The following is a 23,538-nucleotide window of genomic DNA, read 5'->3' as shown; positions in this document are numbered from 1 at the left end:
CTTGCCCTACACATACTAGTCAAGTGTCAATTCCATCTTGAAAATCAGAAGGCAGATGAATATGAACATTTCATCATTTTGGCTGCAGAACATTAAATTAATGGCATATGTCATTTTAATGCCCTTTGCGCTTGTCACCCAAAGCCTGTTTTTGTTGTTGTTGTTGTTGTTGTTTCACCTTTCAAACTTTTTTTTCCTTTTTGGTCTCATTGGCCAAAAGTAGAGCTGTTCATATATACCGTATATACTCAAAGATAAGCCGAGTTTTTCATCCCCTTTTTTAAACTGAAAAAACCTCCTTAGGCTTATAATGGGGTCAAGGTCAAGGCCGGCAACAGAGCCTGCAGGCTGTTGCTTGCAATATATGATATCTTTCTCTCTTACCCTTTCTTATCAGTGTGTTTTCTTTTGCAAAGCGTCCCTCGCTCTTAATCAAGGGAATATTTTAAAAAGGGAAAGACACCCTTGCAAGTCAGGAAGAAGAAATATATATATATTCATTAATCTTATGAAAGCATTTTCCCCTGAAATATTTGTTAAACTCTCCTACAGATATATAGGCATTAACCCCTTGTAAGCTTTTGCAATCCTTATGTACCTCTATCTATCTACATTAATTTTATATATGAGTTTTCCCCTCATATGTTTGCAGGTCTTTGCAAATCCTATATACATATAGATCCATGTACCTGTATATCTAGCCATACATATACATTATTTTTATATATGAATTTACCCTCATATGTTTGCAAGTCTCTGCAAATCCTATATAGATATAATTATCTATATAAAGAGAGATGTCTCGATAGATATGAATATATTCTTATCTACCTATATATAGGGCTTGCAAATATTACAGGGAAGAAATGAACACACAAATATATACAGACATGTCTAGATAGGGGAAATGCATACACACACACACACAGGATTTGCAGACGTTTCAGGGGGAAATGCATATGTGAAATTAATATCTATAATTATAGATCTATATCTAGCTCTGCATTGTTTATATAAGCATTGAATGTTTGTCTTTTACTATGTTGGCAGCTGGCCTGAGTCCAATTGGGAGATAGGGTGGGATCCAAATGAAATTCTTCTTCTTCTTCTTCTTCTTCTTCTTCTTATTATTATTATTATTATTATTATTATTATTAGGTTATTGTTGATACCATATTGTTTTTGTTGCCCCTACATTTCCACTTATAGAGCTAGTTTATTGTTTTTCTTTGAAATACGGTAAATATTCAAAAACATTTAACCTACTGATGCCTTGATTAATGTAATTTTATTGGTATCTATTTTTATTTTGAAATTTACCAGTAGCTGCTGCATTTCCCACCCTCGGCTTATACTTGAGTCAATAAGTTATCCCAGTTTTTTGTGGTAAAATTAGGTGCTGCGGCTTATATTCGGGTTGGCTTATACTCGAGTATATACGGTAATTGAGAAATCCAGGATTTTAGCACAGTTATGATTGCACAACACCATTTCCCCTCCCCAAAAAAGAGTGAGAAAGACTACATCCCTTCATTTTCTCATTTGAATCTCATTTTATTTGGTAACTCTAATTTCAAGAAGAAATTAAAAGCGCAATGTCTCTGCATGCAAGACAAAATCTATTGCTGCCTGGATTGGAGCTGGGAGTGAGTCTGACAGAAGCATTTAAGTGGACTGCTGCAATCTAAGCAGTTGTTACATATGGAATTTACAACCCTAGACCAATCGCAGCCTAACCTCTAACATATAATATTAATAGTAAGATTTTAGCAGCAAAAATGCTGGGTTTTTTTGCAGAGAATGTTATTTCCTGTGTTAGAAAATGCAGAAAACAGAACCTCTGGGCAACCTAAATCCTGAACTGCTGAAATTCATGCCCATCTAGGATTCTTCTTGTCAGAGTTTCCAAACACTCAGAAACCCGTTTTTCAACCATTTTAAAAATGTTTTCATGTTTGAACATTCTTTCCATCTCTAGTTGTTAACAGCAGAAAAGGTCTCCCACTTTCAAGGACTTGAAGACCCAAATATTGTCAAATTTGTCAGATCCCATTATCTTTAGGGATGCAGCAGGGCTTTCAGGTCTCTGTATCAGTTCCACCTCTTCCAGAGCAAATGGACTTCTCTGCTTTTTGATGGTTCCACAAAGTGCTAGTGAAGCATAAAGACCTCAGTCCATTCTGGGAAGGTCATAGGACTCTCAAAGGAACCTGGTATTCATTTAACATCATCATGTGTGAATCAGTAGTTAGAAAACTCCTCAGAAGAATTAGTGCAGTTTTCCCAGATTAATTTTGAATAGGACTGACTCCATCCCATTTATCTGAATCTAAGTTCCTTTCAGTTCAAGGGCTGGTGTTTATTATTTGTCTTATCAGAGAAAAGATGCCAGAGTGGCAATGACTTCAAAAAAGTGTCTCCTTTCTGGATGCAAATTAAAACATGCACTTACCTAACTTAAAAAGTATAAACTATTTATTTGGAATCCAGAGTTATTCTTTCTGATGTATCATTTTTTGATGTTTTTTTCCCCATTATTCTTATTTGTTATTATTCATTTCAAGGGAGAGCCTGGAGTTGATGGAAGACCAGGCAGGCGTGGAAATACTGGAAACCCTGGAGAAAAGGTAAAGCTGAAGATAACCTTTGGATGACAGGCTTTTTTGGACATTACCCCTTACAAAATTTCAGTGGCATGAGATGGGAAGAAACAGTGTTTGCTGAACCCACTCTGGTGGTTCTCCAGCATTTTCCATTTGTTGAGATGACCTGACCTGACCTGACCTGTTCAGGGTTCTAAACCATTTCAGAAATCTCCATTTGTAGAACATCTCAGTCCCACCCACTTCGCAAGCACAGTTGGTGGAGAAGAGACAGGGTCTTCTCAGTGGCAGCCTTGTCTATGGAGCTCCCTCCCCAGTGATATTAGATGGACCACCTCCCTCCTTGTCTTTAGAAAAAAAAGTCAAAACCTGGCTCTGGGATCAGGCATTCAGGAATAATGCAACACAGAATTGATACGTAACAACATGAAGGATGACCGCACTTTTAGGTTTATGGTTTTAACAGTTTTTAACAGTTTATGTTTTCATATGTTTTTGCTGATATTTAATGTGTTGTATTTATATACTTTGTATTGTAACGTGGCACTAAAATAGCCAATCTTTAAACCGCTCTGAGTCCCCCTCGGGGTGAGAAGAGCGTGGTATAAATATTGGAAATAAATAAATAAATAAACATGTTCCCCACTTCAATTTAAATAAACTGAAGACATATTTAATCTCACAATGGATTAGAAACCTACTTTAAAGTCTTTCAAACTATGTATAACAGCATCTGGGGTGAATTAATGAGTCCCAAAGACAGGCAGATGTTCACCTGATACCTAAGTGAAATAATAATAATAATAATAATAATAATAATAATAATAATAATAATAATAAACAACAGCAACTTTATTTTTGTACCCCTCCTCCATCTCCCTGGAGGGACTCGAGGTGGCTTACCTGGGGATGAGCCCAATCAACATAGTTAAAATATAACACACTAAAATACATAAACAATATCATAAAACAGAATAAAATAACAACAATTATAACAGAATAACAATTATAACAGAATAAAAGGCAACTATCAAACCAACAACCAATGAGCCTGAAATAAAAGTCAATTTATGACATGGATGGGTGGACTGGTGCAAATTAATTTTGAGGATAGGGCTGATGGATAAAGTGCATAAGTCTGGTGACAAAATAAGGGATGGGGGCAATGTAAAATGGGGAATAATATATTTGGGTAGAGAACAATATTAAAGTGTTCTTATCCCCGGGGAGATTAGGCAGGTCCCTACCCTCCTCTCCTTTCGGACGAGCCTGAAGACTTGGCTTTTCCGGGAGGCTTTTGGTGACTGATCTCTGTATCATCGACCGGTTGTCCATTACAGTGAATGCCTTCCCCAGCATTATAATGGCACTTTATAGCCATTACAGCTGAGTAACCTCCTTCCCTTGATGATATGATTTATTTGCACTCTTAGCACTTTGGCCTAGATTCTTTGAACCTAATCCATGATTTTACATTTTATCTTGTATGTGGTTTTTATGACTTGTTTTTGTGGTTTGATTATTGGTTTCATTGGTTTTCTTGTCTTGTTTTTATTGTTCTGTTCGGGCTTGGCCCCGTGTAAGCCGCCCCGAGTCCCTTTGGGGAGATGGGGCGGGGTATAAGAATAAAATTATTATTATTATTATTATTATTATTATTATTATTATTATTATTATTATTAAAGTGTAAATATGAGATTTTATGTCGAAAGCACTGCAGAACATCCACATGTTTAGTTCTTTATGGAAGATGGTTTTGTGACTCAGCTTGAACCTCAGATTGACTCTGATGAGGACAGAGGGATTCAGGTTCAAAATCTCCCCGAAAGGCCTGTAGATTTGGCAGATGAGGTACAGAGGGTGCAGGTTCAGTTTCCCACAGGGAGGATTGGAGATGATGACCCTGAAGCCAGCCAGGTGCACACTGACATGGGAATGGAAGAAGGGAGGATAGAAGGTTCCCAGCTTAATGATGAGTCTCAGCAAAATAACGAGCAAGCTGACCTTGATGGGATGGGCTCCTTAGATAGAGCTGAGCGTTTGGAATTGAGGGTACGGCATAGTGTGAGAATTGCAAACAGGCGGGGGGAGGTGAGGGGGCAGAGAAATGCTTTCATATTTTTCAAAGAGTGTTAAAAGGGGTGCATTCGGGGAAAAGCTTTTGTCAAAGCAACTTTCTTTTACCGGAGAAGCAAGGTCCAGTTTTCCTGCTGTGCTTTGGATTATATTACAGCCCATGTATCCATGTTTCTTGGAATTTGCCATGCTAGCTTTGGATGTTGTCTATTCCTTGTGTGTTCCTGACTTATATCTCAAGACTATATTTGTAACTGACTTTCGGTGCTTTACTTTTGCTTTTTGAAGAACTTTTTACTATCTATCTTTAATAAACTAAAAAGACTCAAACCTGCTGTGGAATTTGTGTGTTAGAGCAAGGTGAATCAAGGCAGAGGTGTGACAGTTGGACAGGGTCAGTTCTAGTCTAACCTCCCTGGGGAGGGAGTTCCAGAGCCGGGGGCCATCACCGAGAAGGCCCTTTCTCTCGACCCCACCAACCGTGCCTGTGATGAGTGTGGGAGTGAGAGAAGAGCTTCCCTAGAAGATCTTAGAGATCACACAGGTTCATAGGGAAAGATGTGGTCACAAAGATAGACCGGTCCCAAACTATTTAGGGTGATAACCTGCACCTTGAATTGGGACCAGAAACTTGTTGGCAGTCAGTGGAGCTGTTTGAACAGGTGGGTTGACTGCTCCCTGTAATTTGCTCCTGTTAACAACCCGGCTGCCGACCTTTGCACTAACTGTAGTTTCCGAACTGTCTTCAAAGGCAGCCCCACGTAGAGTGCATTACAGTAATCCAGTGTTGGTGCCAATCTGAACTCCAAGGCAAGGGCATTCCACAGTTGTGGTGCCACGGTGAAGACTCTCTCCCATGTCCCAATACCTCACTGTTTTGGTATTGACCTCACCTCTGGTATGCAAAGGACACCACCACCCCACAGACTTCAATAATTGGACAGGCACATTTGATGAGAGGTGCTGCCTCAAATATTGAGGTCTCTAGCCATCTAGGGCTGTAAATGTAAACACAACAACCTTGAAATTTATAAGCAGCCACTGCCATTCTTTTGACATTGTTGCTGTCTCGGTATGGTATTCCACTCAGTTAAAGCTTCTGAGTCTTCTTCAAAGATCATCCTAAATACAGCTCATTACAGTAGTCTAATGGGGACACTCCAAGGGCATGTGTTCAGGTTATCTCTGTCCAGGAAAGGCCAAAGCTGGCATATCATCTAAAACTGGCTCCAAGCACTCTAAGCCACAATGTTGAGTTGAGCTTCCAGTGACATAATGGATCTAAGAGATTTGCAACAAATCAAAACAGATTTCTGACTCAAATGGTTTTAATAATAAAATGACTCTCTACCATGAGCAGCCAAATTATCCTGCCGAAATCAATAAAGCTTGAGGTAACCACAAATGCTATTTTGTTTGCTAGGCTGAGGTTTACTACTCAAAATGAATTATTGGACTCTGAATTCTTTAATTCTAAATGTTTTGTGTTCTTTGTATGGCTCTTATCGATGTATTTGGAGGCTCTATTGAAAGGAAAGGAGATTTTGCACTCCAGAAATCAAATAAATGTGTTGATTTATTTAATTTCATTAATCTGAATGGCCTAGAAATAGAGACCAAAACTGTTTTTAAATGATACTGTGCTCTGTCCTTATGCCATAATGTTAGTGTCCTTCATTCTCAGCCTTCTATCAGTTACGATTGTTGAAAGGATCTCGGCATTATGTTTTTGAAAAGCTTTATCCTCACAAAGAAACACTTAAAACAGCAAAGCTGTAAAAGATTAACAATCTCCACAAACCACTTTCTAAAAAGCAAAATAGATAGGATTTTGAATGTAATAGAAAAGAGGGAAAATATTTTTCTGGCAGCTGTAATTATTTCTGCTGAGATTAACTCTGTCACGTGGTTTATGTCGAAGTTGATGATCACCCAAGTACTTATTTTGGAATCCTTTGAGTTTAATGTACTATTTCTATTCTCTTGTGTGTTTGTTTAGGGTCCTCCTGGGTCTCCTGGAGCTCCTGGAAAGAAAGGAGAAATTGGAGATGAGGTATGCACTCTTACAATGGAGGGGAGGGGAATCTAAATGATCAGATCTGTATATACAAAGCAAAGAGTTCCAGTGTGTCTTCTTTTCTTGCAGGGAAATCTTGGCCCAGATGGCACCTCAGGAGAAAAGGTAAGGCTTAGTGTCTTTAATGCATAGAACATATACGTCTTTATTTTTATTTTTCTGAGTTACCAGCTGAATGAGATCAAGGAACTGCTTTCAATTAAACATCAGAAGAGCCAATGTAAGGAGGTGGGTGGGTTGAAACCTGGTGGGCAGATTATAATGGAATGCAGCTGCCTCTGATGTTCTATGGGGCAAAAGGCTTGTCCTCCCCAGGAAGGGGGATCAACAAAAGATTGGTTATTTTAATACCGTTATTAAACACGAAAACAAAAATCATTTTAAGTGGTGTAAAACACATGGGGATTAATAGTAATCAACTAAAAAAGTACCTTAACATATACAGTAATACACTAAAACAAAACAAAGAACAAAACAGATATAAACAAGGCTTGGCTTCCAATACAAATTTCATTATTTGTTATTTATTAAACTAAATAATGTATACTTATTTCTCCTTAATGTAAATTGCTCCAATCTACAAACACTATAACAGATGATCTGCTCAAATTAAGATTCGTTCAAAGACACAACCATGGTCAACTGGAATGTTGTTACACAAGTATATCCACCACCACTCCTTCTCCATGTTTATTCAGGCGTCTCTGCTAATGTCAGCATGGGGCACCAACAACAGCCAGGAGTTCTCATGGAGGTCTACAGACATCTGGGCAGCAGCAATGTATTTATTTTATTTAACCTATGTATACCCTGCCTACCCCGAAGGGGACTCAAGGCGGCTTACATTGAGGCAATTATTCAAGACCTTAAACACATAAAATTCCAAAAATTCAGTTAAAATTAGATTAAATTAAAACATAAATACAATAGAGTCTCACTTATCCAACACTTGCTTATCCAACGTTCTGGATTATCCAACACATTTTTATAGTCAATGTTTTCAATATATCGTGATATTTTGGTGCTAAATTCATAAATACAGTAATTACTACATAGCATTACTGCGTATTGAACTACTTTTTCTGCCAAATTTGTTGTCTAACATGATGTTTTGCTGCTTCATTTGTAAAATCATAACCTAATTTGATGTTTAATAGGCTTTTCCTTAATGCCTCCTTATTATCCAACATATTCGCTTATCCAACATTCTGCCGGCCCGTTTATGTTGGATAAGTGAGACTCTACTGTATTTAAAAACATTACACTCCATAATTACACTCCAGTGGAGATATAGGCCTGATCTTCCCCCTTTTCCCTCCACTGATATGTGCAAGTAAAGAGAGATGACAATGGTGTCCCATGTAGATAGCAAACCAATGAACATCAGACCCAGTTCTGCCCCAAAATGGTGCTAAACAGGAAATACAATAGATGGAAAACAATGTTATACCTCAAAGTGTGATATTTAGGTATACATTTTGTAAGATGATTTCAATAAAAGTAAGGAAAAAATGGGTTTGGATGAGTGATCATATGCTGACAGAGTGGCAACTGTGCTTGTAGCCTTTTGGAGGCTCCAGCACAGGCTGCAATGCCACCATTGAGCACCCTTTCAGCATCCCCTCCCAAATGTTCATCCAGAAAATCAGTTTGGAGACTGAACATTTTTCTCCTTCTGCTTCATAAGATGTTTAAGCATGCTTTAAAAAAAAATCCTAGGCTGGATCTAAACTGCCCTATATCCCAGGATCTGATCCCAGATTTTCTGATTTCAACTGGATTATATGAGGCTACACCAGGCATGGACAAACCTTGTCCCCCAAGGTGTTTTGGACTTCAACTCACACAATTCCTAACAGCCGGTAAGCTGGCTGGAATTTCTGGAAATTTGTCCAAAGCACCTGGAGGGCCAACGTTTGCCCATGCCTGATCTATACTGCCAGATAATCTCGGATAAGAGATAATCTGTGATCAGATCCCGGGAGTGTAAATCTAGCCCTAGAAGGCCTGAATCAGTGGTTCCCAACCTTTGGGCCTCTAGGTGTTTTGGACTTTAACTTCCACAGTTTCTAACAACTGGTAAACTGGCTGGAATTTCTGGGAGTTGAAGTCCAAAAAACCTAGAGACCCAAAGTTTGTGAACCACTGGCTTAAAGTGACCAAAGTGATGTGACATCACTTCCAGTTGACATCATTATTCACAGTGGCATGTGTGACATCATGGTGCAATCCTCCAGAACGCCAGTCATGGCTGACAATAGGGAGGGGGAGTGTGGGGGCCTTTGAACATGCTCACCCCAACTATGAGAAAAGGCTAATCACTAAAGTCAGATATCTAGACATCCCTTCAATTTCCCTCATATTCCTAACAGAGGTCCCTTCCACATAGCCATATAACCCAGAATATAGGGACAGATAATCCACAATATCTGCTTTGAACTGGGCTATCTGAGTCCACATTGCCATATACAATTCGGTTCAATGTGGATTATATACAGCTGTGTGGAAGGGGCCTAAATTGTCAGGTAGACTTTCACCCCTTCAGCCCTTATCCCAACTGCTCTGCGGAGGGAATTAATGAAATACATTATAAGGCCACTATCAGAATTAAGCTTACATAACTTATGTTTGTAGTATGTTTTTGAACATAGTAAGAGTGCTGATCATCAACATTTTCCTTCTTAGAGAACGTTAGTTCATGCATAAACCTAAAGCAATCCATGACAAATTTTAGAAGACCCCTCCCTACCTTTGATTCTTAGGGATACCCGCATATCACCTGAATTTGTTTTTTGAGAATAATCTCATATGCAAAATTTCCCATGAACTCTACATGACCTGAGCTCAAACAGACCATCAGATATTAAATGTATTGTGAATACCTATAATACATGTTTTAGCTCTCGGCTATGGGTGACAGTCAGATTCATAGCAGAGTCTAATATGTAAAATGTTACAAACTGTGATCTCTTCCTTTTCATAGGGCAGCAATGGAGAAAGGGGGGCACCAGGTACTCCTGGTAATCGTGGAACAAGAGGAGGCAAGGTAAAACACACACAAAAATATGTATTTTAATTATACTTCAAGATGGAAGTGCATATGGGCTTCATCTATAGGGATGGATCAATGTATTGAGATTCAGCAAGTGCAGCTGATGTGAAATTTATATTTTTGGAAAAAAAATAAGTCAGTTGTGTTCTGATTTTGCCATAAGGCATGCAAACAAAAACATGGTTATGGGACCAGGCATTTGAGCATGAGTAACAGCAAAAATGAGATAAGAATATATGACCTACTGACAGACCCCACATGAACCTGGAAAGCGCCTTAAATGTATATTTAAATGTATAACTATGTATATTTTAATGGATATTCTTAATTTTATTGTAATTTTTAATCTTGATGGATTTTTAAATTTGATGACAACTGTTTTTAATGTGTATGTTTATATTGTAAGCCGCCCTGAGTCCCCTGATGGGTGAGAAGGGCGGGGTAGAAGTGATGTAATATTAAATAAGTAAGTCAAGGCATTGTGACTTCAGTTGTAGCAGTGATAAAAAGCTCTGGCATACAACGGTGAGGCTTTGAAGGTCTTCATTCCTCTCTGAAATCTGCACACCACTCAAATCCATGTGTCTTGCCTTATGTATTGAAAATGATCTATCAATCAATGCTCCCATAGACAGAATCAGTGCTGCATCTGTTATTGCTTCCAGGGGGAAGTCATAAAGTTCTTGGACTGTGCCACTGACATATAAGTAATACTCTTAAAAAGAATTTCATGCGAATGAAAGTTCTTCACATTCTGAAATAAATACCATTCTAGATACAAACCGATTTAAGCTCATTGTGTATAGCCTCCATTAGGGGTGTGTGAAACGGCACAGAATCCATTTTGTTTTCGGGAAGATTCTTCCCGAAACTGAACTCTGGATCCAAAATTACGAATCCGAACGGTCCCCTGCTAATCTCCCGGAATCTTCCCAAAAACCGAACCGGGGGGAAGGAGGGGGGCGGGCGCTGAAATTCAAAACAAAAACAGCACCACATCCTCAGGTGTCTTTGTGCCACTTTTTAGACATTCTGCCCATCCTTATGGGTGACTCTGGCAGGGGTGGGCAATTGTGGAAGGCTAGGAGACCATAATGGTCCCTCAGATCTTAGTGCTCAAGGCCATTTGATCTAATCCTATGTTCTGGGGTAGTAGAGAGAACAAGTTTTTTCAGGATGATAACAATATATAACAAAATTTGAAAAAAAATGCTCCTAGTTTGAAATTGTTATTTCTTGTTTAATTGTGTAGTACTTACTTTGAAAGTACAGTAGTTGTTCTACTCCAGAAACTTCATTTTTGTGGCTGCCACAAACTATGTTGGATTGGTTGAGACTGGGTGAGATATTCATTGGAAAAATATAACAAAATGTGCTGCAGGAACAATGTTTTTGCAGTTTAATAAACGTTTTCCATGTTTTTGTGATAGAACCAATTAGAAAATGACATAACACAGGAACAAAATCTACATAGTGTATCCCTGACCATCCTTATTACCTGTATCTGTTTAAGCAGATAAAGCACATCTAGCTTCATCAGCAATGACCAAAAGTTGTACAAGGTGTATGAAAGATTGCTATTTAATGTGAAGGTTGAAGCAAACCCCACATCAAGTTAATTGCCCTTTGAAGAATTTTTTCCATTTAGTATTTCAGCAATATATATGCAATGAGTCCAAAAACGTTTTGAAAAGTCTTTGCAATTCTTACCTATTTCTACTGAAACTTTTTGTGGGAGGGTAACTTAGGTTGGGTTGGAATATCAGTGTGACTCATTTGGGGTGTTTCTGGATTGTACTAATATATGGTGCTAAACAAACCAAGAACACTGTTCTTGTATGTCTCTTTGAAAGAGACGGTTGAATTGCTCCATATAAGTGGGGAGGGAGATGGAAAAACATTTGTATGTCTGTTCCAAGCTGAATCATTCAACAGGCACATGAGTAGAAGAGGGCAGCTAGTGAAGTTCATCTGTCCAAAACCAACACAGGCAGTGCCATACCTAATGCCAGGCAGATGAAAAAAATGTTCTGATGCCACAGAAGCAGGCTACACTTCCCATTGAAATCCTGATAGGTTTATGTTGGTTAAAATTGGTTTTATTTTTAAATATTGTATTGTCCTTTCATTGTTGTTGTTGTTGTTGTTTTTTGCACTACAAATAAGACATGTGCAGTGTGCATAGGAAATTGTTCGTATTTTTTTTTTCAAATGATAATTCGGCCCCTAAACAGTCTGAAGGATTGTGGACCAGCCCTCTGCTTTAAAAGTTTGAGGACCCCTGTATTATAGTATAGGTGGCACACAGCCATTGTTCTTCATGGAAAAGCTCAGCTCTAAAATATATCAATTCAGTGTGTGTGCTTGATCTTTAAGTACATTTCTGATCAAGTATTCCTAAGGAGACCAAAGTACACAGAAGACTAGGGACTTTCTTGCATGAAGCCACTATCTTATGGTACCCCCACAATCGGATAGCAACAACGTACTGATTGGATGCCCCTCAGTATCATATATCTCCAAGCATTTTGCTACTGTGATGCTTTGCAGATCCATGGCCATACTTCTTGGTAGCTGTGAAATTCCACCTTTCCACAGTTCCAATGCTTTGGAAGTTTTTTCTTAATTTAGTAGAAGTAACTTCACAATTGTGATATTTGCTGCCCTGTTCTGAGGTCCATGGTCTTGCTTCCAAGAATTCTGTGACATCAGAGCTTCCATCCCAGTGTCACCAAAAGGCTGTGACACCTCAGACGTAGGGCATCATATGCCACTAAAGATTTCCAGAGGTCTATGGCCACAGTGGTGGAACAAATAGAAAGGAGTTGTTGGGCCTTGAAGATAAAATTTTGGCCACCCTAGTGCCATGCAAAGTCACACTGTGTCATCAAAGTGGCAAGAAAAGCTTAGTTTGAAAATGTGCACTACCAACTTTGAAGCCAACTCAACAACTAGTAAGGGTCTCTGACAGAAGATGATATAAAGGCTGAGTAGAGGACACATTCACATTCCAGATTCAGGACAATTCTTGAGAAAGGAAATAGCAATTAAAATTGATGAAGGGGTATTCAAGATAAAATACCATATTTCATCGAATAATAGTCACACTTTTTGCTCTCCATTTTCTCTACAAAAGATTGCAATAATTGCCCCCATGTTTTGTACATGCCTAAATGCATATTGAGAAATGAGTTCTATCTAGTTCAGTTCCACTGAGTCCACTCTCAAGAAATGTAAAGACTCACTTCCTCTGTTACTTCATGTTGTGCTGTGACAGTTTGTCTTGCATTAGTACATGCTAAATTCTTTGGAATATATTAGTGTCTTACCTTTTGTTATAATTTTCATTAAGGGGGTTTCTTAGTTGAAGGGATTTCCTATTTTAACTGCAAACAATTTTGGTTGTTGCTGTTACACACAACATGACGAGGACCCATGCGAGCAGAAACGCCCATAAATCTACATTCTACATTGGGTGAGCACATTAGGAGGAAAGTTTATATTTCATCTAAATCCACAGTTCCTGTTTACATCTCATGTTTTCCTAAAAAGCAGTAGAAATGTACTTTAAGAGCCAGGTGTGGGCAGATGTGCTATGGAAACAAATGCCAGAAGGGTGTCTTAAATTAACATTTTTGTTTAAAAAATGGAAGAAGTTAATTTTCCAAGATACAAGCTACTTTCATTAGTGATGTTCTTTAAAATGCATTGCAGCCTTTTACACAAGACATGCAGGGTGTTGTTTATTCATCTAACGGATCTCTTCTAATTCTTCCTTAATTGGCTGATTTTGAAAACACAGTGTTCAGTTCTGCTTGCCAGACACCCTCTCTCTCAGATTTTTTGAGACCATATATTAAAATATTCTGCATTTATCCCAGTTATTATGAATAACTGTGGTCTTGTCTCAGGCATTTTTCAAAGAAGCCTAGCAGCAGAGTTGAACCCCCTACTTTCAAAGTAAGCACCGCACAATTAAACAGAAAATAACACTTTCAAACCAGGAACAGATTTTTTCCCAATTTTGTTATATAGTGTAATCTGGATTCAGAAATCGCAGTGTAGATGGGGCCTTAGAGGCAAAAGTTAATAAGATACACATGCTGGCACAGAAGTCGTTCTTGTCCAATGGGGTGTCAAAGGGGTTGTTTTAGGAAGCTGAAGTTATCATTTTGGGAGGTATGTTTCTTTCAGCTTAGCTGAGTTGATCCAAATGGACAGAGAAGATATTTCCTGTTAGGTTCTATTGTTGCTTCTTTCTCAACCCACAGTCTGGTGTGCGTGTGAGTGCAGCTTGTCCAGCTTCACAGAGAACTGGCTGTGGATGTCCCTGGCTACAAATGCATGAGGCAGAAGCTGTGGCATTTCCTGATTTTTCCTTGCCGCCAAATAGTTTGTTTATGTCATATTTTGGCACTAAGGAAGAAGGGGGAGTTGACCATGCGATTATTGTGATATGTCCCTCCTAGCTCTCTTAAGTTCTCCAAATGAACAAAAAATGCTCCCGAAGAAGTTGGAGGAGTCTGCACTACATCGTCATATTTCACAGAGCTGCTTTCTCCTTTGAATTTGAGATAAGCAGCAGCTCTCCCTACCTCCCATTGCTTATTTAGGTGAATTTACCTAACTCTCTCTGTTACGATTATTTTTATTAAAGAAAAGCAGTGCACAGGAGACAAATTGAGAAATGCCCGATTCCATCAAGCATGCATGCACACATGTGTGCTGCTATGTCAAACCTACAGTTTTCTCCACGGGCCAACTCTAGCTTTTTGCCCTTTGCTTGAGTAAAATCCCATTGGTGTTTGCACAAGAGTACTTTGGCAGCCTTCATAGGAGAAATTGCTGCATAGAGAAAGAATCTGAAATAAGAAGTCAAATCACTTTCAGACAATAATATAATCTTGGCATGGCTATAGCAAAAGCAAAGGAGAATGAAACTCATGATACTGAAAAAAAGTGTACATGAATATCTCACTCCAGGGAAAGGCAAAGCAGTACACAGCAAAATCTGCATTACTTCTAAAGACTTTTTACACTGGTTGACCCATTGTCCTGTACTCTTAGCAAATCCTTATCTATTCCTCCACCTTCAATTGCTGGTGTGCTAAAACTACATTCCAGTGGTCCAATTTACAGAATAAGAAGTAATTTAGTGAGATGCTTATACAGACACTACTTTGTCTGATTTCTCTCTTGTATCCTATTCATTCCATTTGAACCATCTTCATTTAGACTGAATTTTCAAACTACCTGGTAATAGTTCTCTTCGGTGACAGAGTATGATGATTCCCATATTCATGTGTAAAATGCCAGAGAATTTGACCACAACAAATTCCCTTTCTTTCAAAGTTACTAATGTTTCACAAGGTTGTTTTAGGCTAGATCCCAGGATCTGACCCCAGATTATCTGCCTTGAACTGGATTATATGAGTCTACACTGCCAGATAATCTGGGACAATCAAATAATCTGGGATCAGATCCTGGGATACAGGGCAGATTGCGTTCTGGGAAATGAGGAACCATAACCACCATTGCAGCCCCTTTCTGAATAAGCAAACTCTCCCTGCCCATCTGTTTTGCAAAAATACCCATGACAGTCCCAGACTGGCCCAAACATATTAGGACCATATGTTTTTGTTTAATGCATTGCTTATAGAAAGAAATATATTCCAATCAATCAGATATATAGAACACATTGCCAATTCCTGAAATTGTAATTCTTCCTTTTTATTCATGCTGTATTATGCTTTCCTTTCTAATCTCTGTACTTTCCCCTTGCTTTTTAGGGTGATCCAGGCCCACAGGGTGAGCAAGGCCGTGAAGGACCTTATGGACCACCTGGAGAACCAGTAAGATGTTTTCAGCCTCTTTTACATCCTGTGACTCAGATGTAGGCATAAACTAAGCAAGAATAAAAGCACCAGTTCAGACGTCCTGCCAGAACTAAATGGTCTATAGTTCATATTCGGAGAGATAGGACAGTATATAAAGTTGTATTATTTATTATAGTCTCCTTGCCTAGTCAGGGCTGGTCCACTGATTTTCCCTCACAAAGAAGGCTGAAAGTGACATTTGCATACAGACTTTTCCCATCTTTTGACAAATTTATTTTCTGACATCTTGATTTTTCAGTGCTTGCAAATTACAAACAAATTCCCTTAACAGTGATTTCTAACCTTTTTTAAATCTGGGCCCACTTGACCAGGGACCACTCTCCAACATTAGTACCAAAAGAGTTGTGAATCAGTTTTTGTTCAACTTTAGATTCAGTTTGGTTATCTGGGGTGCTGATTCAGAAAATTGTATTTGATAGACCACATCAGCTCTAGTTTCTGATTCAGAACGTATGCCATCCAGTAGTCGCCATCAGCTCGCCCACAGAAAACCATATTTAATAATCTAGAGCTGATGTAGTGTATCCAATGCAACGGTCAACTCTGTGGAAAAGAGTAGAAATAAAATAAATTAAATAAATAAATAAAGAGGGAGGAGGTTCGTGGACCGGATTTTCGTTCTCGTGGGCCACTGCTGGGCCATTGCCCAGAGGTTGAGAACCACTGCCTTAATTTAATAAAGCTTCTGCTCTTTCATATAATCTTTTTGCATACAAAGCTCATTTAGAATGCTTGCATGCACATTTGTAATGCCAAGGCTTGCCTACAGAAAGAACAGACCCTACCTATGTATCACATTTGAATGCCTGCAAAAGCTCGTTTAGCTTTATCATGAATTCAAAAATGATATACAGTGTGCTATATACATCAATACATATACGTATGTACAGGCAGTCCCCTAGTTACAAACATCTGACTCATAGTTAAGAATGGGGGTGAGACAACAGGAAGTGAGAGAAATCTACTCCTTAGAAGGGAAATCCACTCTTGAAAGAGTTATCATGGGGAAAAGGTGTTTTAAACTGCCTTGCCTTAGAGGAAGAAGAAAGGATCCTTTATTTCCTTGTTTCCACAAGCCAAATTTTTCAAAATCTAATTAATCACAGGGACAGAAAGTAAGGTGAAATCTTGTTACACTTCAAAAATGTACCTGTTCCAACTTACATACAAATTCATCTTAAAACAAACCTACAGAGGCTATGTCATTTGTAATGTGGGGACTGCCTGTATGTGAATGTGGAGTTCATGCAGTGAGTAAAATGGATTTCCAAGCAACCCCCATGGGTTCCATTTTTCAGGCAATTTCACTTTCTAACAGTGCTTCGATCCCTAACCAGTCAGATAACAGGGAAGGAGAGGGGTTGGGAAGCTACTACCTAGAAAACCCTCCATTGGTCTACCTCGGTCAAGAACAACACTGACATTGTGTTACTGCTTAAAGTACTTCGTCTCCTATAATATGTTCAGTTCTCCTTTCCTCCACTCTGTTCTTTATATCAGAATGCGTAAGATCTGGTCTGTGGTTTAACTATCATTGTCCTATAGCAAGAACTTAATAGCACAGCTGAATCTCATTACAGATATTGTTCTTGATCAGAATAACTAATTAAAGCCAACAGCTGGAACAAAAGTTGGCACAAGCACTAATTTGGGAGTTTCCTGTTTCTTTTCTGCAGAAAAAAGAAATCCTATAAATATTAAGTCAGAAAGAAATCCAAATAGCACTTGCAGTCTAATGCTACATTCATTGGTTTCCTTTCCTGGGAGTAAGCCTATCTGAACTCATTGGAATTACTTCTTAATAGACATGGATGGATTTGAGCTGTGTGAAGGAGCCCCCGATGGCGTAGTGGATTAAAGCCTTGTAACTTGAAGGTTGGGTTGCTGACCTGAAGGCTGCCAGGTTCGAAACCCACCCGGGAAGAGTGCGGATGAGCTCCCTCTTATCAGCTCCAGCTCCATGCGGGGACATGAGAGAAGCCTCCCACAAGGATGGTAAAAACATCAAAACATCCGGGCGTCCCCTGGACAACGTCCTCGCAGACGGCCAATTCTCTCACACCAGAAGCGACTTGCAGTTTTTCAAGTCGCTCCTGACACACACAAAAAAAGCTGTGTAAAGAGCTCCACGTGGACAGCCAAAATTTTGTCCATTGCAGTAGTCAATCAAAGATGTATTCCCCTTGACCTGGCTCATGTTCCTGCAGTGGAGTCGTCACTGTATGAAGGTCTGCTAACGAGAAACAGCTTTTTATTCCTGCTGTTATTACTAAATTTATTTATATCCCACCTTTTCCCAATTCTGGAGTTTAAAGAAACATACAAATTAAAATGATTGCAATATTATTTAAAACTTACAAAAAGTCAATCTTAAAATAGAATTAAACAACAGTTTTCATTAAAGCTATTTAAGATGTATACTTTCAAAAGATCTTTAAACCAAAAGTTAAAACACCACAATTCAGAACAATAGAGTGCCATCTTACAGCCCTTCCTTTAAAAGCCTTTAGTGGGAAATACCTCTCAGAACAAAAACTTTCCTGCTAACAGATGGATAGCAAAGGGGGAACTATCCCATCCTCCCAGATAGGAAATTCTGAAATCTAGAAAAATGTTGGATCTGACATGATGAGGAATCTAATGTACGAGTGAGTATACAGATATAAGTAGCTCTTCTAGGCAGACAATCTGCTCCAGAACTTGGAAGTCACAGAGGCATACCATCAAGAAGAGGACACAGAGAAGATCATTTGGCAAACAAAATAATGTTTTTAATACAAATCAAAGTTATAGTCCAACTTTCATGGAGCCAGGAGATACCAATGCTACTCAGAGCATGTGTAGTTAGTAATCTGTTCAGGCAACGGGAAATGGAGCTGGAAAGGGACACTTCTCCATGAGGAAGACTGTTCTGTCAATTTGCTTGAAGCCTGTTAAATATTTCCTTCATGTTGAATCTCCTAGTTTTGTAATAATGAGTGCCTAAGGCAGTGGTTCTCGACCTGTGGGTCCCCAGATGTTTTGGCCTTCAACTCCCAGAAATCCTAACAGCTGGTAAAGTGGCTAGTATTTCTGGGCCAAAACACCTGGGGACCCACAGGTTGAGAACCACTGGCCTAAGGAAACACGTTAAATTTGAAAAAAAAATATTTCTGCTCCCACATCTTATGTTAGGATCCCTGTTACAGATGTCCTCATCCACTTGCTTAGATCTGAAAATGCCAGTTTTGAAATCATAGTGCTTGATCCGAATATTCAAGTGCCAAAAATGCACAGAGATTAATTCTGAGGAAGTGCCTAAACCGATGCCTTTCATTAATTTCCTCTTTTATAATATTCCTTTTAGAAGGGTTTACTTCTGTATGCCGAGTAAGCATGCATTAAACCCTCTCAAATCACTCATTCTGGGCAGGAATACACTCAATACAACGGTGTACTTACAGGTTCTCCCTCAGGATGTCTGCCGTAGCCATGCAGCCTAAATGATTGGGTTAATGAAATGCCCCATTTGTTGAATGTACTTGATTATCCTATATATATATATATATAAAAATCTTCTATATAAAGTTTTGAGTTGGCAAGCAGTGTTTGAATCCAGATGGCTTTTATTCCACACCTGTGAACTAACAGATGTCTCCATCTCCCTGGTGTGTCCTCTTGAGGGCTGAGTTGAACAATCAGCTGTTTTCATTTCCAAGAGCCTAAATCCAGAATTACACTTCCAGTCGTGTCAGGTTTTTCAACTCCTTTCTGCCTTATCTGGTTCTGAAGGGTGGCTCCAGAGACTATAGTGGATATGGGAAATGACATTACAGTGGTGCTCACTCTTGGGCAAATGGAAGTTCAGTGCTGGATATAACTCACTGTTTCTGGAACCCAAAATTTGATAAAGATAGCACTGAAGCCCATATGACCTAAAAACAAATGCATTTGCTAAGGACATGATCTTTATCATATGCAATTTCCTGGGATTTTGGAGCATAGTAAAGCTAAAGTTTTTCCCTGACATTAAGTCTAATCGTGTCCAACTCTGGGGGTTGGTGCTCATCTCCATTTCTAAGCCGAAGAGCCGGCGTTGTCCGTAGATACCTCCAAGGTCATGTAGCTGGCATGACTGCATGGAGCGCTGTTACCTTCCCGCCAAAACGGTACTCATTGATCTACTCACATTTGCATGTTTTTGAACTGCTAGGTTGGCAGAAGCTGGGGCTAACAGCAGGAGCTCACCCCATTCCCCAGATTCAAATCGCCGACCCAGTGGTTTAAGCTGCTGTGTCACCGGGGGCTGAAAGAACACTATATGTTCATAACATAGCATATTGAGCCGATAGAATCTTTTTAGAGGGGTATAGCTATGACAGGTATGAGAGCATTACCTCTAGATAAGATATTTTCTTTCGCTCCTTCAGTCTTACTCAGCATCTTACTAATATTCTGCAAAAAGTAAGATGCTGAAAATTGTTCATACCTATAACTATAATGTTTACTGTGCTTACATTCCCTCAGTTACTTTGCCTACCCCTTTTTAAGATGCTAAACTACTACTCAATGCTTAGCTGAGATTTTAAGTTACTGCAATACCAGAAATGTAGAGATTGGAAGAAAGCTTCACTGGAGTGGGAGGAAGTCTTATGGGGGCTATGTCCTCATTTTTCCCTTTCCACCGTAGCTAGTAGCTACACCCTTGCTGTTGTTTTTTAATGATCAGTTGCATTTTGACAAGACAGTATAGTTATTATAAGCATGCACCGAAGGCTGTGAAATTTTGCAGAATGGATCGGAGAAAAATAGGTTTTGTGAACTATACTGCTTGATAGGTGATGGCCTAATTTTTAGAAGGATAAAAATACTGACACATCTTTTCATTTTTCTAGGGTGAAGCAGGGCCACCTGGACCTAAAGGGTACAGAGGAGATGAAGGACCTTCTGGGCCAGAGGTCAGTTTATTTTGACACTCAAGATTGGTTACAGGCAGTGAGAAATTATTCTCCACCTTTAGGACTTTAATGATTAGATCTTTGGCAGAAAAAAATGGGACCCTCCAGATGTTGGTGGACTGTAGCTCTTCACTATTGGCTAGGCTAGGGATTTATAGTCCAAAATATCTGGAAGACCACATTTTCTTCACCTCTGAGTTAGATACTTTGTACACTTTTGAGGGCATTCATATTCCAAAATCTAGTGTTGACAAAAGAGGACTATCAGTCTTCAGACTGCCTGCTACATCTATAGTTATTTGGAAGTTATGATGGCCATACAAAAGTTAGTTTTTATGTATAGTGTTTAACACTGTTTAATATTTAGAGATGTGCAGGATTATTCTGTTGTAGGCTTTTCTCATTTGATCTTTGGGAAATAATCACACCGTCAGAAAAGACTTGAAGGAAATCTTCATAGCAAAGAGAGCTTCGTCTGGAATATTTCAGGGACTTATCTTCAAGTTATCATGGTTGTTCTAAGGTAGGACAGCAAAGCTGCAGAAGTCTGATTTTGCAATAGCAGGTGCAAATAATAGAAATTATTCTAACATACCAAAAGGAGAGCTCTCATCCCAAGGTGACGTTACTTGTTGTCTATTGTTACTGCATTTTAGCAAAAAAGGGCCTTTTATGCTAATCTTGGCTAAAAATGTTTGCAGAGATCTCTGAAAGATGTGTGCTCAATCAAGGCTTGGTCTACAGTGCCATATAATCCATATTATCAAATCAGATAATCCACATTATTTGCTTTGAACTGGACTATATGAGTCTACAGTGCCATATAATCCAGTTCAAAGCATATATTCTGGATTTTATATGGCAGTGTAGAAGGGACCTGAGTCTACACTGCCATATAATACTGTTCAAATCAGATAATCTGGATTTCATATGGCAGTGTAGAAGGTGTTACGGGTTTGTTGAAAAACAAACTGCGTGCAGTCCTGTCCAGACTTATCCAGCCTTTTGTTGCATCCACAATGAGCAAAAGAAAACAAGCCAGGAAAATAGAAAAACAAAAATTTACTCTTAAGTAGCAGAGTCAAAAAATCACAATAAAACTTCCAGCAACAAAACTCACATAACGTCCCTTGCATTAAATTCATGCATCTTCATAGTAGGCTCTCAGCAAGTATTCAGTAAGTCCCCCAAAAGACATTACAAACATTTCCCAGATATACCCCATTCAGGGAGTGGCTCAAGCTTAACAGCCTTGATTGTTCCAATTACTCAACCATGAGTTGTAATTGACCAGGTGTTTTTCCCTTAACACACACATACACAAGTAGTGATCCCACAGAAACTTAGTCATATACATGCATATACAGTAACAGAAGGGACCCGAGTCTACACTGGCATATAATAGTGTTCAAATCAGATAATCTGGATTTCATATGGCAATGTAGATCCAGACCAACTCAACTACAGCAATACTGGAATATCCATCTCTTGGAAATCTGTGCAAGTATGGTTTAAAAAGCGTTCTCCTCTGTATACAGCCCTATTTGCTGGAAAATAGAGAACTCTTAATAAACTTAGTAGCATAATAGAAAATAGCCTTTCTTTTTGCTTTATTGCAACAACTGATACCCTCTGAAAATGAATTGGGAGTGACTGACTCATTGTGCCTGAATTACTGTTCTTTGATACAGTGATTTTTTCCTTTTTATCTTTGTAGGGCCCTAAAGGACTGCCCGGGCCACCTGGATTACCTGGAGACACTGGCCCAATGGGTGACCGAGTGAGTGACATAATTTGGGGTTGTGGAAAATTAGAGTTCAGTCTGTTTGAAGGAAGGAAGACTTGGCACAGTCTTTTCTGTCTTACTTTTCACAGACACTGGCTTGCTCTTCCTCACACACACAATAACAAACCACCCACAAGTCCTCATGATCCTGGTACAGGATCCGGTCCTATGGGCAGGAAGAGAAGTCATGGTCAGAATTTTGTATTCCTCCAAATGTTTATCTGCAACTTCCATTAGCCCTTGCTAGCATAGGAATGCTGAGAGTTGCAATTCAAAAATATCTGATGGGAAAGATTTTGTCCATCCCTTCTGCCAGTAATTCTTTCCTCCTAGGACTAATCTTGGGGAGGTAGTAGAGAACCTTCTTGCATTGGGAGAAGGAGTGGCTTTTGGGGAAAGTCATGGAAGGAGATTCATGTAAGACAGTGGTCCCAACCTTTGGGCCTCCAGGTGTTTTGGACTTCAGCTCCCACAGCTCCTAACAGCTGGTAAGATGGCTGGGATTTGTGGGAATTGAAGTCCCAAATACCTGGAGACCCAAAGGTTGGGAACCACTGATGTAAGGTTTTTAGTCACTTGTCACTTACCATGGAATGTAAACACAACCTCTTACTGTTTTATATTGGGAATTTTGCTGCAACTAAGGCATCATCATGAAGGATAATCATCCTGTTGAGATACTCCTGTGTCACGCTCACTTCAAGCGACCAGCATGAACGCAGATCAAAGACAGCTGCTATCAAAACCAATCTTTATTGAAGAACACACGACTTGGGAAAAGTCGAGAATGATATAATGTTTACATACAATCAATTTTATCACCTTTGCTACAACGTCACATCACACGTAAATATCATCACCAAACCCCACCCCCTGTATCACATTTCTACTATTTCCACACAAACTAGTCATTATAATTGTTTTGATTCTCACTCCACAAGTTCCCATGCTCTGCTGCCAGGTGTTTTCATGAGCCATCGAGGAGTGCTCGTTGTTATGGCTCCAATTCCAGAGCTTGCAGACTCAGCTCTGGGAATTGGCCCCATGACACGGCGCCCCCCCTTTCGCCGACCTCTTCTTCTGTGTTTCCTCCGCCACGACTCTGAAACA

At 39.2% G+C, this 23,538-nt stretch overlaps 1 protein-coding gene across 1 annotated transcript in view; it reads left to right on the top strand.

The window, feature by feature from the left end:
* The window catches only part of col6a1 (collagen type VI alpha 1 chain), a 58,576-nt gene that overhangs the window by 19,131 nt on the left and 15,907 nt on the right, over positions 1-23,538 (top strand). Inside the window, exons 16-22 of the mRNA XM_008114560.3 lie at positions 2,565-2,627; positions 6,679-6,732; positions 6,826-6,861; positions 9,740-9,802; positions 15,598-15,660; positions 20,580-20,642; positions 22,360-22,422. Of these exons, the coding sequence (XP_008112767.1) occupies positions 2,565-2,627; positions 6,679-6,732; positions 6,826-6,861; positions 9,740-9,802; positions 15,598-15,660; positions 20,580-20,642; positions 22,360-22,422 (405 nt within the window). The remainder of the gene's footprint in view (positions 1-2,564; positions 2,628-6,678; positions 6,733-6,825; positions 6,862-9,739; positions 9,803-15,597; positions 15,661-20,579; positions 20,643-22,359; positions 22,423-23,538) is intronic.

This window comes from Anolis carolinensis, chromosome 1, assembly GCF_035594765.1.
Source record: "Anolis carolinensis isolate JA03-04 chromosome 1, rAnoCar3.1.pri, whole genome shotgun sequence".
Lineage (NCBI taxonomy): Eukaryota > Metazoa > Chordata > Lepidosauria > Squamata > Dactyloidae > Anolis > Anolis carolinensis.
This window is presented reverse-complemented; position numbering and strand designations above follow the sequence as displayed.